At 36.1% G+C, this 14423-nt stretch overlaps 1 protein-coding gene across 6 annotated transcripts in view; it reads left to right on the plus strand.

Annotated features, from left to right (window-relative positions):
- The window catches only part of LOC144613236 (uncharacterized), a 715514-nt gene that overhangs the window by 553530 nt on the left and 147561 nt on the right, over positions 1-14423 (plus strand). For all 6 annotated transcript variants that reach the window (XM_078435068.2, XM_078435070.2, XM_078435074.2 and 3 more), the window contains one exon: positions 8399-8456. In XM_078435068.2, the coding sequence (XP_078291194.2) occupies positions 8399-8456 (58 nt within the window). The remainder of the gene's footprint in view (positions 1-8398; positions 8457-14423) is intronic.

Raw genomic sequence — 14423 nt, forward strand, 5'->3', positions numbered from 1 at the left:
CAGGCCTGTCTTTAGTGAACTTTCCCTCTCATAACCCCTATTTATTCGATACTATAAGGAATCTGTTCCCAAACTCTGGCTGCAGGTGATTGGACCAATGATGGGCACATGACCTAAGGACAATCAAGCCATTAAACTGACTTAGTACACCTACTGCCTAACTTGGTAAGATACTCTACTTTTAGCCACAAAATCAGGGTCTATGGACAACCATCTTTGGCATTACCAGGTAGCTTATTAGAAATGCAAACTCTCAGACTCTATCTAAGACCTCCTGAATCAATATGCATTTTACCATGATTCCCAGGTGACTCATATTTGTATTGCATTTTAAGAAGCACAACTCTAGCCCAGCAGGTCTGATTCATGAAGATTTTAAGTTAAGAAACCCTGAAAATACAGGAGTTATTGTCAGACTAGAAACACTGATAGGGGATAACTGTGTTCATTTTCATAGCCAATTACTTAATGGAAACGTCGTGACTTCTGTTACTAAAAGTACCTGGGAGCTATCCCATGTGTAGACTCACCCTCCAGTTCCAAGTATTTAGATCCCTTCTGTAATGTTTCTGTTCTTAAATTTTTATAAAATTCAAGTCTTTCATGTAGATATTCATAATAAACTGTCCTTATCTTGGAACCAGCTTTAGATTCTTTGTTTCCTACAACAAACATTGCCAAATAAAACACTTCTTGTAGTAGCAATCACCAAGGAGTTAACATGAACAAATCTCCAATCCAGTAATTCTAGTCAGAGCAACAATTTCTCTTGTGCATAAAATTAGCCACAATTCATTTCCTGCAGCTAGGGCTGGTCAGTGAGGAAAAAGTAGATCACTCTCATTTAGGACATGCATTAATCTCCTTAGGCTAGCAGGATGGCATTCCTTATGCAGAAAAGGGACATTTACTCATGACCTGAAAGAAAGAAAGAAGACCTGTCAAGAGAAAATTGTCCACGTTTTTTATAATCAGAATCAACAATCTTTGCTGGTTCTTCTCTAGGGAAAAGACAGTCTAATGTAAATATTCCAATTTTAAATCCAGGAGGTTTGGCTTTTTCCCAAAACCTTTCCACAAAAATCTCCCTTTATATTGACATTTCCTCTATCTTTTGTTTGCATAACTTCAAAGAAAGTAGCATCTACGGTGAATATTCTGTCTTGACCCATTGCAAGATATTTGACCTTGAGCTAGTTATTTAACCTTGCTGCTTCTCCATTGCTTTATGATCAGGGAACATAGAAGCCCTGTTATTCCTCCTATATGATGTTATGCCATAATCAAATCCAAACAAATCTTATATGTATGTATATGTATATATATTTTTTATATTTATATCAGTAATTACATATGTGTACAATATGTGTCACACACATATGCAAGATATTCCTAAACGTTTCTGTGGTATCTTAGTGCTTTGTCAATATTTTTTAACAGTGATATTTTTTGTTTAAAGAAAATATTACAGGAACGCCTCGGTGACTCGGTTGAGCATCCTACTCTTGATTTCAGCTCAGGTCATGATCCCAATGTCCTGGGATAGAGACCTGCCTAGGGCTCCATGCTCAGCATGGATTCTCTCTCTCTTGGGGTGCCTGGGTGGCTCAGTTGTTTAAGCATGTGACTTCATCTCAGGACATGATCTCATAGTTTGTGAGTTCAAGCCCCGCATTGGACTCTCTCCTGTCAGCTCAGAACCTGGAACTTGCTTTGGATTCTGTGTCTCCTGCTTTCTCTGCCCCTCCCCTGCTTGCACTCTTTCTGTCTTTCTTGCTCTCAAAAATAAATAAACATTAAAAACAATAAAAAAAGTTTCTCTATTTCCCTTTGCCCCTACCCCCAGCTTGCATGCACTCTATCTTTCTCTCTCTCTCTTCTCTCTAAAAGAAAAAAAATACATATTAAATGAATAAAAGAACTGGTGGAATAGTTGAAATAGGTATGTGGTGGTGAAGGTACCTGATGATACAAGAAATTAACTCTTTGAGGTGCCTGAGTGGCTCAGCTGGTTAAGCATTTGACTCTTGATTTCAGCTTAGCTCATGATCTCATGGTTTGTGAGATCAAGCCCCACCTTGGGCTCAGCACTAATAGTGCAGAGTCTGCTTGGGATTCTCTCTCACCCTCTCTCTCTGCCCGTTCCCCACTTGTGTTCTCTCTCTCTCCTCTCTCTCAAAGTAAATGAACTTTTTAAAGAAAATGGACTCTTCAAAAATTAATACTAAATGTGGGGGTTCCTGAAGAAGAGTGTGAAAATCAGATTTCTGTCAGAAGATCTCAGTTTAAGTGGGAGTTTTTTAAAAAATAGGTGTAAGAGTGCCTGGGTGGCTTAATCGGTTAAGCAGCTGACTCTTGATTTTGGCTCAGGTCATGATCTCATGGTTTCTGAGCTCAAGCCCCACATCAGGCTCTGCATGGAGAGCAAGAGCCTGTTGGGATTCTCTCTCCCTCTCTCTCTGCCCCTCCCCTGCTCACATACTGTCTGTCTGTCTGTCTGTCTCTCTCTCTCTCTCTCTCTCTCTCTCAAAATAAATGAATAAACTTTTAAAAATAAATTTAAAAAATAAAAATGGATGTAATACTATATAGTATTGCTAATTGATTTTTGTAGATATTCCAATTTTAAATTCGGGAGCTTTGTGCTCTTGGATCACAAAGTTCTTATCAATTCTATCTGCCTAATGAAAGTAAGGGAAACTCTATTTGCCTAATGATGGTTCTAGAGAATAGAAGTGAGGTTATATTTGATCTAGACCTTTAAGAATTTGTAGGCAATTTTGTGTGAAATAAGTGAGCTTATTTATAAGTGAGCTTATTTATAAGCTCATATATAAGTGAAATAAGAGAGTGCTCCAATCGAGGGAAAAAACAGGTGGGTAAAGCCACAGTGGTATGAGTGAGTGGCTTCAAAGATATCATACAGTCTGATTTTATTAGAGTTTAGTTTATGAAGGAGAGGAAGACAGTGGTGGAAAAATACAAAAAGATATGTTGAGACCAACTTGTAAAGAGCTTTGAATTTCATGAAGCCCTGCTTTTCCGGCAATAAATGTTTCATCAAAACAAACAAAAAGACCAAATTGTTATTTTGGAAAAATCTCTGTGGCAAAAAGAGTTTGCTCCTTGTCACCTTTTACTTCTCCAGGTTCACAAACCATTCCGTAATCCTACTCTCTATTTTTCAGGACTATGACCTGCATAGATTGCATCAATGTGCTTCCTTGACCTCTAGCTTCCAGTAAGGCTCCATCAATGGGAGGCACCAGTAAGAGACCTGAGGGGTAGAAGACAGGAGACTGGGCTATTCTTTGTCTTCCAGATCTCTCCCTAGTGCGTCACCATTGGTGAATTGCATCCTTGTATCAAAGGTCACACAGCTCCCACTGTGTGGCTTTCTTTAGGTTCGGGTGATCGGTTCTTCCTTTTCCTTCTCTCCCGTTTATTTATTTATTCTCTGTTTACGTTAGCATGGACTCAAGCATTTTAGTTTTTTTCGATGGGGTTATAATCTGCTACTATCACATATTTTCAAGTAAATTGTCAGTCTTGACTATAGAGGGCACTTCAAGTTGGCTCTAATGTCCTCTTGACATGTCCCGTCATTCCTTGACCAATTCTTTCATTTGAGGTTCAACACAATATTCTAGGCTCCTCTCATACTTTTACTGCCCCAGCACTAGAATCAGTCATTTCTTCCTAGAGCTCTGGTTCCTCTTCGTGGCTTAAGGTATGCTCATTTCGCTTGTGATGCTGCTTCTGGGACCTCTCAGCAAACAGACCAAGGGAAGGTCTACCAGTTTATCTTGGTAGCTGCATATCTCATCTAACACTGAAGGATTCCTTCTAATATTCTCCTTTCCATATGTTCAATTCCCTTCCTGAAGCATCAGACACCTCGTTGTCATTATTCTTAGAATATATTTATTTGTTTGTCCAATCTCAGAATATATGCAAATTAGTTTCAGAACTGCTAACTCCTATTACTGAGAAAAGGAAACTCCCTCAGGTTTAGGAAATGATAGTAGGTCTTTGCTGTCACTAGCCCTGGGATATCACACCATTTTTTACTGGTTTTCCCTAAAACTCTGTGACACCTTTGCTAACCATCTTTTTATTAGATACTCTTCAAGTATCCAATTTGACTTTGCCATCTGCATTCTACTGGGACAATAACAGATAGAATGTGCTAGAGAGTAGTTGCTTACAAAGGGGATTAGAATATGTAGCAAGAATCAATCTTCTCTGGCTTTTGTCTGTCTGCAGCTAATGAGCACTTTGTGTCAGCACCAATGGATTGATCCAGTCCTTAAATTAATCAGTAACCCAACTAGAGTGAACCAGGCAAGAAGAACCTTATACTACGAAGATGTATGTTGACAGAGATCTAGGGAAAGGCGTCCACCATTCATACTTTCCAATAAAATAAATACATAACTTGTTAGACCAGCTGATAATTCCCACTATGATTAATAACATTCTGTTATTGTTCCTTCTCCATCTGTATCTGATCTGGGAACTACCTGAAAATTCCTCCAATAGCTACTTCTCCATTGGCAAGACACAAGAAGGAACAGAGAACATTTCTTCAAAAAGCCATGTCATGATGTGGCATAAAGAAATTTGGGGCTGGAAAACCTAAAATTTCTCTAGTAACAACTTGAATGTGTCTTAATTGTCTTGAATGTTTACAGACATTTCTGGACAGAAGAGAATCAGAGCTCAGATCCTTAGACTGAGAAAAAATAGCTAGTTGAGTAATCAAAGTTTTTATTAACTATGTGATAGGATTTTTCATACCATAATCATGGTACTGGGAAGCATGGAATTCCTGGACACTACAGCTAAGAATTTCAAAAAGTACAAACATTCTTAAGGGAAATGTGGCTATTTATACTACATTTGTGTAAATTGCTTATACTATTTGGTTCAGAAACAGATTCTTCTCATTAATTCTAAAGAAATGATAAGAAATGACCAAAGGGATTTGTGTTAAATCATTTTTATTACAACATTACTTTTAATAATTAAATCTTGAAAACTTGTGAAAATATTCAACATGGATAGATTTACTAAATCTACTTCGGTGAAGATTTTATAGTGATACTTGGTTTCAATAAATAATGACAAACAGTTGCAACATATTAAAGGAAAAGGGTAGGACATGAAATGGTAACTTCCAACTATTAACTCAGATTAAGAATATTAATAATTATAGACACAATTCATTAGAGTTTGAAAAGTATTGTTATAAATATAAATGAAAACCAACTGGTCAGTTTGGGAAGACATTCGTGAATCAAATTATTATTCTGAAAAGACAAGTAATTGATGGGAAAAAATAAAAATTGTCTACTTTTTTCTATTAAAAATATACCAGTGGATAACCAAGTAGAAGTTTAGGGGAAGTTTTTATTCATACAAGCATTCCAAGTAATACAGGAAGAAAAATAATAGAACTGGATTATTGCTATTTTTGTCACACTTAATTCATGGATGTAAGCATTATTTCTCAGTGGCTGGTAACATCACAAAAATAGACATAACTAGATGTTGTATATGCTTTGATGGAGGAGTATAGTACTCTCTATGAATATGAAATATTTTTCCTTCTCGAAACATCAAAATTGAGTCAGGACAAACCTCTAAACCTGTTAGCTTAGAGGAAGCACAGATGAAGAGGAACATATCCAATAACACCTTCATGATACAATCACTTGACAATCTCTACAATAAAATTTTTTTAAAAAGTTGCAAGAGAATGAAAAGTTTGGAGAGGAGCACCTGTAGATTCAAAGAGATATGAGAACTCTATTAACCAATTGAGTAATGCTATTTTTGTTATTTAGATTCTTACTCAAATTACTACAGAAATTAGGACATGAGTCAATAGGACAAATTAACTGGATATTTGATGAAATAAAGGGATTATTTTAATTTTAGTTGAGTAGTGGTCTGGAGAATATGTTAAAAGAGTTCTTATCTTTTACTAAAATAAAAACAAAATGTCATGATATCTGGAATTTGTTTCAAAATCATTTCATAGAAAAATAAATAGAGGTATAAAAGAAACAAAACTGGCCAGGACTTAATTATTATAAAACTAGGTGATGGGTGCATGGATGTTTATTAGACCAGAAGATCTAATTTTGCATATAATTGAAATTTTCTTTCAGATATAGAAATAAGTAAAGAAATGCACAATGCAAATGTAGTGTGGCGTACTAATTCAGTAGAGGTAGTAAAAGAAGGAAAAATGCCTTATGATTTTCTAAAAGTGAACAAAAATTTTTTTGTTACCTGCATGTTTAAAAAAGTGTCTTCCCTTTTTGCCTGTCTCTGGACTTTCCAGCAGCTAAAATTTCAGTTGCATTTGCTTTCTTGCCATTCCTCTCTCAGAAGTCAAGGCAAACCAAGAAACTCAGAAAAATTAGCACCGTGTTTGTCATGATCAATTTCAAATATCAAGAAGTCTGCTACCTTGTACCAGATTTTCTAACTGGGTAGTGTTGATATACAGAGAGGCCATCAATATTATGATATTAGAATTTTAACCAACATATTCAACTTTCATACAGTTTTTCTTTTCTAAGAAGTTTTCAACCGATTCTCTTGAATTTCTAAGATACATATCAGTAGCATTTGTGGTAATGAACATTTTCCCCTTTTCAATATTTTTATTTTTCATTTTTTATTTTTATCTGCTTGAAATGGTGATCAATGTGAAATATTAGTGAAGACAATAGTCATTCTTGTTTGTTCTTCTGAACTTGTTTTTAGAATGAGAGCCTACATAATTTATTATTTTAAAAAGTAGTTAATAGTATAAAAATAATACTTAATATATTAATTTTCATAATCACTTTAGGACATATACTTAAATAAGAAAAGAATGATAACTTTCATGAAATTATTTTTTCTGAAAAATATTATAAATTGCCTCAAGCACACTATAAAATACATGTACATCATAAAAATCATTATCAGTAGCAAAATAAAAACAAAGACCCAAGTAACAACCACCCAATTAAGAAATAGAATATATTCTTTAAAACCCACTCAAATGTCTTTTCATTACCTATATGGTGCATTTTCTGTTTTGCGTTGTTTTCTGATTATAGATTTTTTTATGCTCATTAAAAGTAATTTTTAGGAAATTTCATATATTAAAAAAAAAAAAAGTAGGGTGGGAAATTTTATCTGTCTTTATAGAGGAAGCACCTGTGTTGTGGAGAGTCTAGTGAACTTTTGGGCTGCCAATGCATTTGATGTTAATATTATCCAATAAAACACATGGAAGTCTCAAAAAAAAAAAAAAGTAATTTTTAGGGATGCCTGGGTGGCTTGGTTAAGCGTCTGACTCTTGATTTCAGCTCAGGTTATGATATCACACTTTGTGAGTTTGAGTCCCGTGTCAGGCCCTTTGCTGACAACGTGGAACCTGCTTGGGATTCTGTCTCTCTCTCTCTCTGCCCCTTCCCTGCCTCTCAAAATAAGTAAACTTTAAAAAAAAATTTTTTTTAATACTTAAAAGTGTAAAGAATATAATGAACAACGTGTAATTTATCATCTAGCAATCAGTACCCTTAACTTTAGTGTGCTTCCAATGTTTAACATATGTGCATATGTTTATGTGTTTACAAGATATAATCATACTGTTTTAACTTGGAATTTTAAAAGTTTATGATTGTTTTTCTATTATAAGTATCATTTTTAAATGTTGAATCTGTGAGTATCTCTGATTATTTCCTTATGAAAGTTTGTGATGGTGAAAATAGTGCATTGATGGGTACAAACTTCTTACATATAACAACAATATATTTTGCCATTCATTGTATGCTAATTTCTCACATACAATAGCACTCATGCACTTTTTAAGTGTTTATAAGTCATGTAGTCATGTAGTTAACGATTTTTAAAATAATCATTTGACACATTCATATAAATTCCTTGGGGCTTTAGACAAATTATTCTATTTTTCTTCCTTTTCTTTTGAGTTTATTGTCATCTGTGTTTTTATTCAACATTTTTAATTCTCAGTTAATAAGTGTTATCATTTTCTTCTTAAAGATCAGGCAGTGCAAACCAAACTGCAAAATCGAACTCTGCATGTGTAATGGTGCATTCTTGATGCTCTGTTGGTGGTGATGCTGGGTTTTTTAGGTCAGACTTTACAAAGTCAAGTGAAATTTTACAGGAGAAATCAAGCCAGGTGCACTGTACTTCCACAGTATCTGTACCAAACATCATACTTGTCTATGTTACAATTCCATCCCACCACTATATTCTTAAGTCTGACATGTTGAGAATCACAGAACAAAGGTAGAATGACATATTTATTAAATGTCTGGCTGCTCTAGCTAATGGGGCTTAGAGTCTCCTGCTTTTCTGGTTTCAGCTGCCAGTTCCCAAGCGAGTGATACTGCTGATAAAGTGTGGCTTTGACAGGGAAGAAGGTAAGGGGGCAATATGATTTGGGGAAATATAGAGGTTTAATGCAGAGACTTTTCAGAACTGAAAAAGAAATGCCTTCAGGGCCTCTGTTAAGCCCCACTTAAGTTGATTCTAGGATATCATCACCACTTTCCTCATCGCTATGACCATAAGAGGTCAAGAAAAACCAGCCCAAACAGCAACGCAGAACAAACTTTCAAAGAGTTGGAAAATAAGCTTTGGCTCTCAGTTTGGGTAGGGGTATGAGTAAATTTATTGAGAGGTTCTTTTGACCTCAAATTTTAATTATTGTATTGTACTATTTTTTTTTTCTTGCCTGCGTTCTAGGCACTCTTTGGTTAAGAAATGCAGAGTACATTGAGTCCTTGACAGGGGAAAAGAGGTTTAGGAAAACTTAATTTAACCTTCTTAGCTCAGCCCATATCTGGAGATTCTCTATACACAGACGGATCTTACTTCCACATCAACATGTGCTGTTCTGGCCCATTAGACCTCAGCAAGATACACCAACCTGGGTCAATCAGTCTTCACATACACCTGAACTCAAATCTCCAGTGTTTGGTTGAGTTTTGGTTCAGTTTTCTGTGCCTTTTCCATGACTGCATTGCATAAGCTTTATTCCTTTTCTGTTGTCTCTGGTTTCCCCCACAAAATCAACTCTAAATTCACCTTTTAAATAATTATTCTCAACAGTTGTTCGGTTTAGCTTAACATGAACGTTAATGTTTCTATGCGTAAGTAATTAACAAGAAGAATTACGAGCACAGCTCTTTGTGGCTCCCGTGTTGCCCTGGCAGTTATTTTCTCCCTTGGTGCACATGCAGCCACACACCCTGTTTGGTCTGTGCAGGAGAATGTATACCACCCCACAATTTGTGGAGCTCAGACACCTCATGGGCAAGGACCCCAAGGCTTCTCTTTTTGGTCAAGGTTAGCCTGCCATTTTTCCTCGATGCTTTTGTCTCTTCCTACCTCCCCACCATACATAATTTCGTGTAAGAATTCAGATTTAGTAAAACAAAAGGCAGGAAGGGGTTTTGCTTTCAATCACTTTGCTTTGTATTGCATTACAAGCCTTCTGTGAGTATATCTTGGAAATGGACATAAAAGGGAAAATGCGAAGAACCCTAAGAAGTGCTTGTAAAAATGAGTAATCAAACCTCTTCCCTTTCTTGGCACATGATTTAATTCCATTTGTGTGTACCTTTACCTCAGTCATTTCGTTAATTTTACATAAGGATTTTGAAAAGGCCTCCACAACAGGACTCAGAAATAACTAGGGCCTCTCTTGATGACTTGACTTCAGGAACAATATACTCAACATATGCAGAATATCTTTTATTTTTAAAGATATGTTAGTGACACACTGGGATTTTTATATTCAACATACAGCAGTTGGACAGAAGTCAAATTGGACATGGCTGCACATAGCTGAGTGTGTTTTGTAAAACCTCTTCCCTAGAAACTCTCAACTGAGCTGCTGACATTCCAGCAACGTTTTTAAACACAGAGTTGCAATTTTAAAAGTATTTAAGTCCTGGGGCGCCTGGGTGGCTCAGTCGGTTGAGCGACTGACTTCGGCTCAGGTCTTACTCTCACGGTGTGTGAGTTTGAGCCCCACGTCGGGCTCTGTGCTGACAGCTCAGAGCCTGAAACCTGCTTCTGATTCTGTGTCTCCCTCTCTCTCTGCCCCTCCCCCACTCATGCTCTGTCTCTCTCTGTCTCAGAAATAAATAAACATTAAAAAAAATTAAAAGTATTTAAGTCCTCGGGGCCCCTGGATGGCTCAGCCCGTTGAGCAGTTGAGCTTCCAACTCTTGATTTTGGATCAGGTCACAATCTCACAGTTCGTGAGTTAGAGCCCCGCATCAGGCTCTGCGCTGACAGCATGGAGCCTGCTTGGGATTCTTTCTCTCCCCCTCTCTCTCTCTGCTCTGCCCCTGCTTGCTCTCTGTCTCAAAATAAATAAATAAACTTCAAAAAAAATATTTAAATCCCAAATCTAATACTCTTTGCAAAATTCTATTTTTTCATTGATTTACCTAATAAATATCCACAATACAGTACAAAGTACTGCAGTAGTAAGTAAAAAGTACAAAGGCAAGTACAAAGCGGTAAGTAAAACAACAGAGCCTGAGTTTTCTAGTCTTTCTGGAGGATCATTTTGGATTCTTTTGGAGAATGAAAGAATGTAGTTATATTTGGAGCCAGTGAGATGTAATGGAAGGTACCAGAAGACCTAGGTTTATGTGATCAACTATACTTTATATACTTTATTGGAGATTAATTACATGTAGGCATTATTTAAAATATGAAATTTCTGTATAAATACAAATTACTTATTGGGGCGCCTGGGTGGCTCAGTCGGTTGAGCGGCCGACTTCGGCTCAGGTCATGATCTCGCGGTCCGCGAGTTCGAGCCCCGCGTCGGGCTCTGTGCTGACAGCTCAGAGCCTGGAGCCTGTTTCAGATTCTGTGTCTCCCTCTTTCTCTGACCCTCCCCTGTTCATGCTCTCTCTCTCTCTCTCTCTCTGTGTCTCAAAAATAAATAAATGTTAAAAAAAATTAAAAAAAAAATTACTTATTCCTAAATCCTAAGGTATTTGGAAACCAGTTCCAGTCTCCATATAATCCAGTCTCCAGTCTTACTCCTAATACTATGTGAATTTCAGTTTTTAATCTGTATCTACCTATAGTTTAGCTCTGATCAAGTATATAAAGTAAGTATGCATTATCTACATTTTTTAGACGAACAAGGTTTAAAACTTGAACAACCACACATAACCAATGCTATGGATGTTACCTTAAAATAATGTATAGAGTTCCCTCCAAACGAACGTGGACTACATGGAATATTGTTCCCCCTCCCTGATCTTCACTAGACAACTAGTAAGGTAATAGCAACAAACTTTTCGTTGATGGTTTATTATAGGCCGAGTGCTTAGAAAATGCTTTCTTGCATTATCTTGTTTTTTTTAAAGCCTGCATATGACACAAGTATCAAAATGTTTTTGTCTGAAATAGTGCTTTTGTGGGGAATATGTTGGGATAGACCCAGGGCTCATGCATTTTCACGTCTGTGCAAAACAACAGAGATTGGGGGAAGTGGTAGAAAACATCCTGAACAAATAATGTTAGTAAACAATGCCAAATTTAGAAGGGTATGATGGAAAGGCAAGCATGCCTGGAATATAGCAGAGAGGGAGGACTTTGCATTGAACAGCTTAATTTCTCTATATACCGATAAAAATGCATAATAACAAGAAAGAAATTGCTTCTAGGACTCTATTAATTCATCAATTTAACAGATACTTATTAAGGCTTCTGCACCTTACACCTGCTTTAGGTTCTCTTGTGTATCTTTTGGATACAGAATTGAATGAAGAAAAAATATTACTTATACGGAAGACATTTTAATACAAGATTGGAATTAAATGATAATAATAGTAGAACACTATGTAAATTTCAAATGTATAATATGAGGACATTTTCTCAGGAAAAAAATAGAACACTTGGCAGGGTAACAGCCATGAAAAAAATTCTCTTTAATAAACACGGTGTACTTAATTTCCCATGATTTAACAGAGCTGTGTCATCAGTGTCCCTTGTGGCACAATATTCTATAATTTCTGAATATTTTTGTGACTTATTGTGATAAAGCTAAAATAAAAATATGTGCCGCTCCAAGCACATGTTAACTGATTTTTAAAAATTACTCCTGGTTCCTCCCATTGTTCTAAAATAGGACTTACATATTACATAAAACTTTAAAAGCTGATACATCCAGGTTGAACAAAGAATCATCGCCAAGAAAAAAGGAAACCTTTTCTACTTTCACAGAAAACAAATGTTAAGATTCTATACAGATGTATCCTTTACATTGGATATTGTATTAGAGCCCTCCTTGCAGGAAATGAAATAGTTTTAGCACGATTAGCATTAGCCTTCCTAGACCGGTGTTTTAAAGTTTTAAAATGCATAACCTGAGGGACGCCTGTGTGGCTCAATCCGTTAAGCATCCAATTTCTCACAGTCTGTGAGTTCCATCCCCATGTTGGGTTCTGTGCTGACAGCTCAGAGCCTGGATCCTCTTTCAGATTCTGTGTCTCCCTCTCTCTGCCCCTCCTCCACTCACTCACTCTGTCTCTGTCTCTGTATCTCTCTGTCTCTTTCTCTCTCTCTCAAAAATGAGTAAACATTAAAAATTTTTTTTTAATGCATAACCTGAAAATGAGGTCAATTTTGCATTATAAGAACACATCAAGATCTATGTAAGAAGAGTGTCCATTTGGTGTATTTTTTGAGAAAGCACTTTCATGTTAACAAATAGCATGTGTATGAATTTTAGATTTTATAGGAGGAAATGGATAATGAACTTACTTTGTAGTACTGATCAATAAAACTTTAACATTTTAATTCTGGTATAATTAACATAAAGTGTTATATTAGTTTCCTATGTGCAATATAGTGATTCAGCAATTTTCTACATTACTCAGTGCTCATCATGGTAAGTGTACTCTTTAATCCCCATCACCTGTTTCACCCAACATAGAAATTTAATAATTTTAAATAACATTATTCTTTAAAAATATAATTTAGCAATCTGAGAGGACATTTTAATAATATTAAAATCACCCAGAAATTAATATGTAAATTTTAAACCACAATGACTTACAGATAATAATCACATATCCACAGCAAAAATTGACAAATGTTGACTTTTTATCTTTGTATCTTAAATTTTTTTAAGTAAATAAATAGAATATTGCAGATGGGTGCACCTGAGTGACTCAGTTGGTTGAGTGTCTGACTCTTGATTTCTGCTCGAGTCATGGTCTCGTGATTTGTGAGATTGAGCCCTGTGTCAGGCTCTGCATTGGTAGCAGAAAGCCTGCTTAGGATTCTCTCTTTCCCTCTCTTTGCCCCTCACCCACTCATGTGCACACATATTCTGTCTCTCTCTCTCTCTCTTAAATAAACATTTTTTAAAGGTTTTTTGTTTTTTTTTTTTACTTTAAGAGAGAGCACAAGCAGGGGAGGGGAAGAGAGAGAGGGAGACACAGAATCTGAAGAAGGCTCCAGGCTCCAAGCTGTCAACACAGAGCCTAACGCGGGGCTTGAACTTGCAAACTGTGAGATGTTGACCTGAACCGAAAGTTACATGCTTAACCGACTAAGCCACCCAGGTGCCCCTCAGAATAAACAAACATTTAAAAAAATAAAATATTGCTGATAAATCTAAATCCTCTTTGTTATTCTCTTTAGTCCCCCCTTCCTTTTCTTCCTCAAAATAAAATTGTGTACTTGTTTTGCATAATTTCGGTCCATGTTTTAAAGCCATTACTGTACACTTTTTATCCACAAAAACTTGTCTGTATGTTTTAATTCATGTAATTTTTATAACTTCCCTTTTTCATTTAATCGTATGTTTTTGAGATACATTCAGGTTAATGCAACACTTGTATTTCAATTTCAGTAAAACCTTGGTTTGCGAGCATAATTTCGTTCCAGAAACATGCCTGTAATCCAAACCTCTTGTATATCCAAGCGAATCTCCCCATAAGAAACAGTGGAAACCCAGATAATTCATTCCACAACCCAGAAATATTCATGTAAAAATGATTACAATACTGAAATACTGCAATATGATACAAAATAATAAAATACAAAATATAAAGAAAAATAAATTAACCTGTACTTACCTTTGAAAACCTTCATGGCTCCCTCACTTGTGAGGCAGACAAGAGAGAGGAGGGTTATTGTGTAGGATGACTCTCACTATCACTAATGGAATCATTGCCATCTATTGGCTCAATGGAATCTTTTTCTTTTCATGCACCTTTAACAAGGAACCTATCCAATGATGCTTGCTTTTGCCTCCTTTTGAGGATTTTGCAGAGATGTGACATTGCATTGTCCTTAAACAGATTCATCTCTCACACTGCTATAGCCTTATTCAGGTGGTGCTT

Source organism: Panthera onca, chromosome D2 (genome assembly GCF_046562875.1).
Source record: "Panthera onca isolate mPanOnc1 chromosome D2, mPanOnc1 haplotype 2, whole genome shotgun sequence".
In the NCBI taxonomy this organism is placed as follows: domain Eukaryota; kingdom Metazoa; phylum Chordata; class Mammalia; order Carnivora; family Felidae; genus Panthera; species Panthera onca.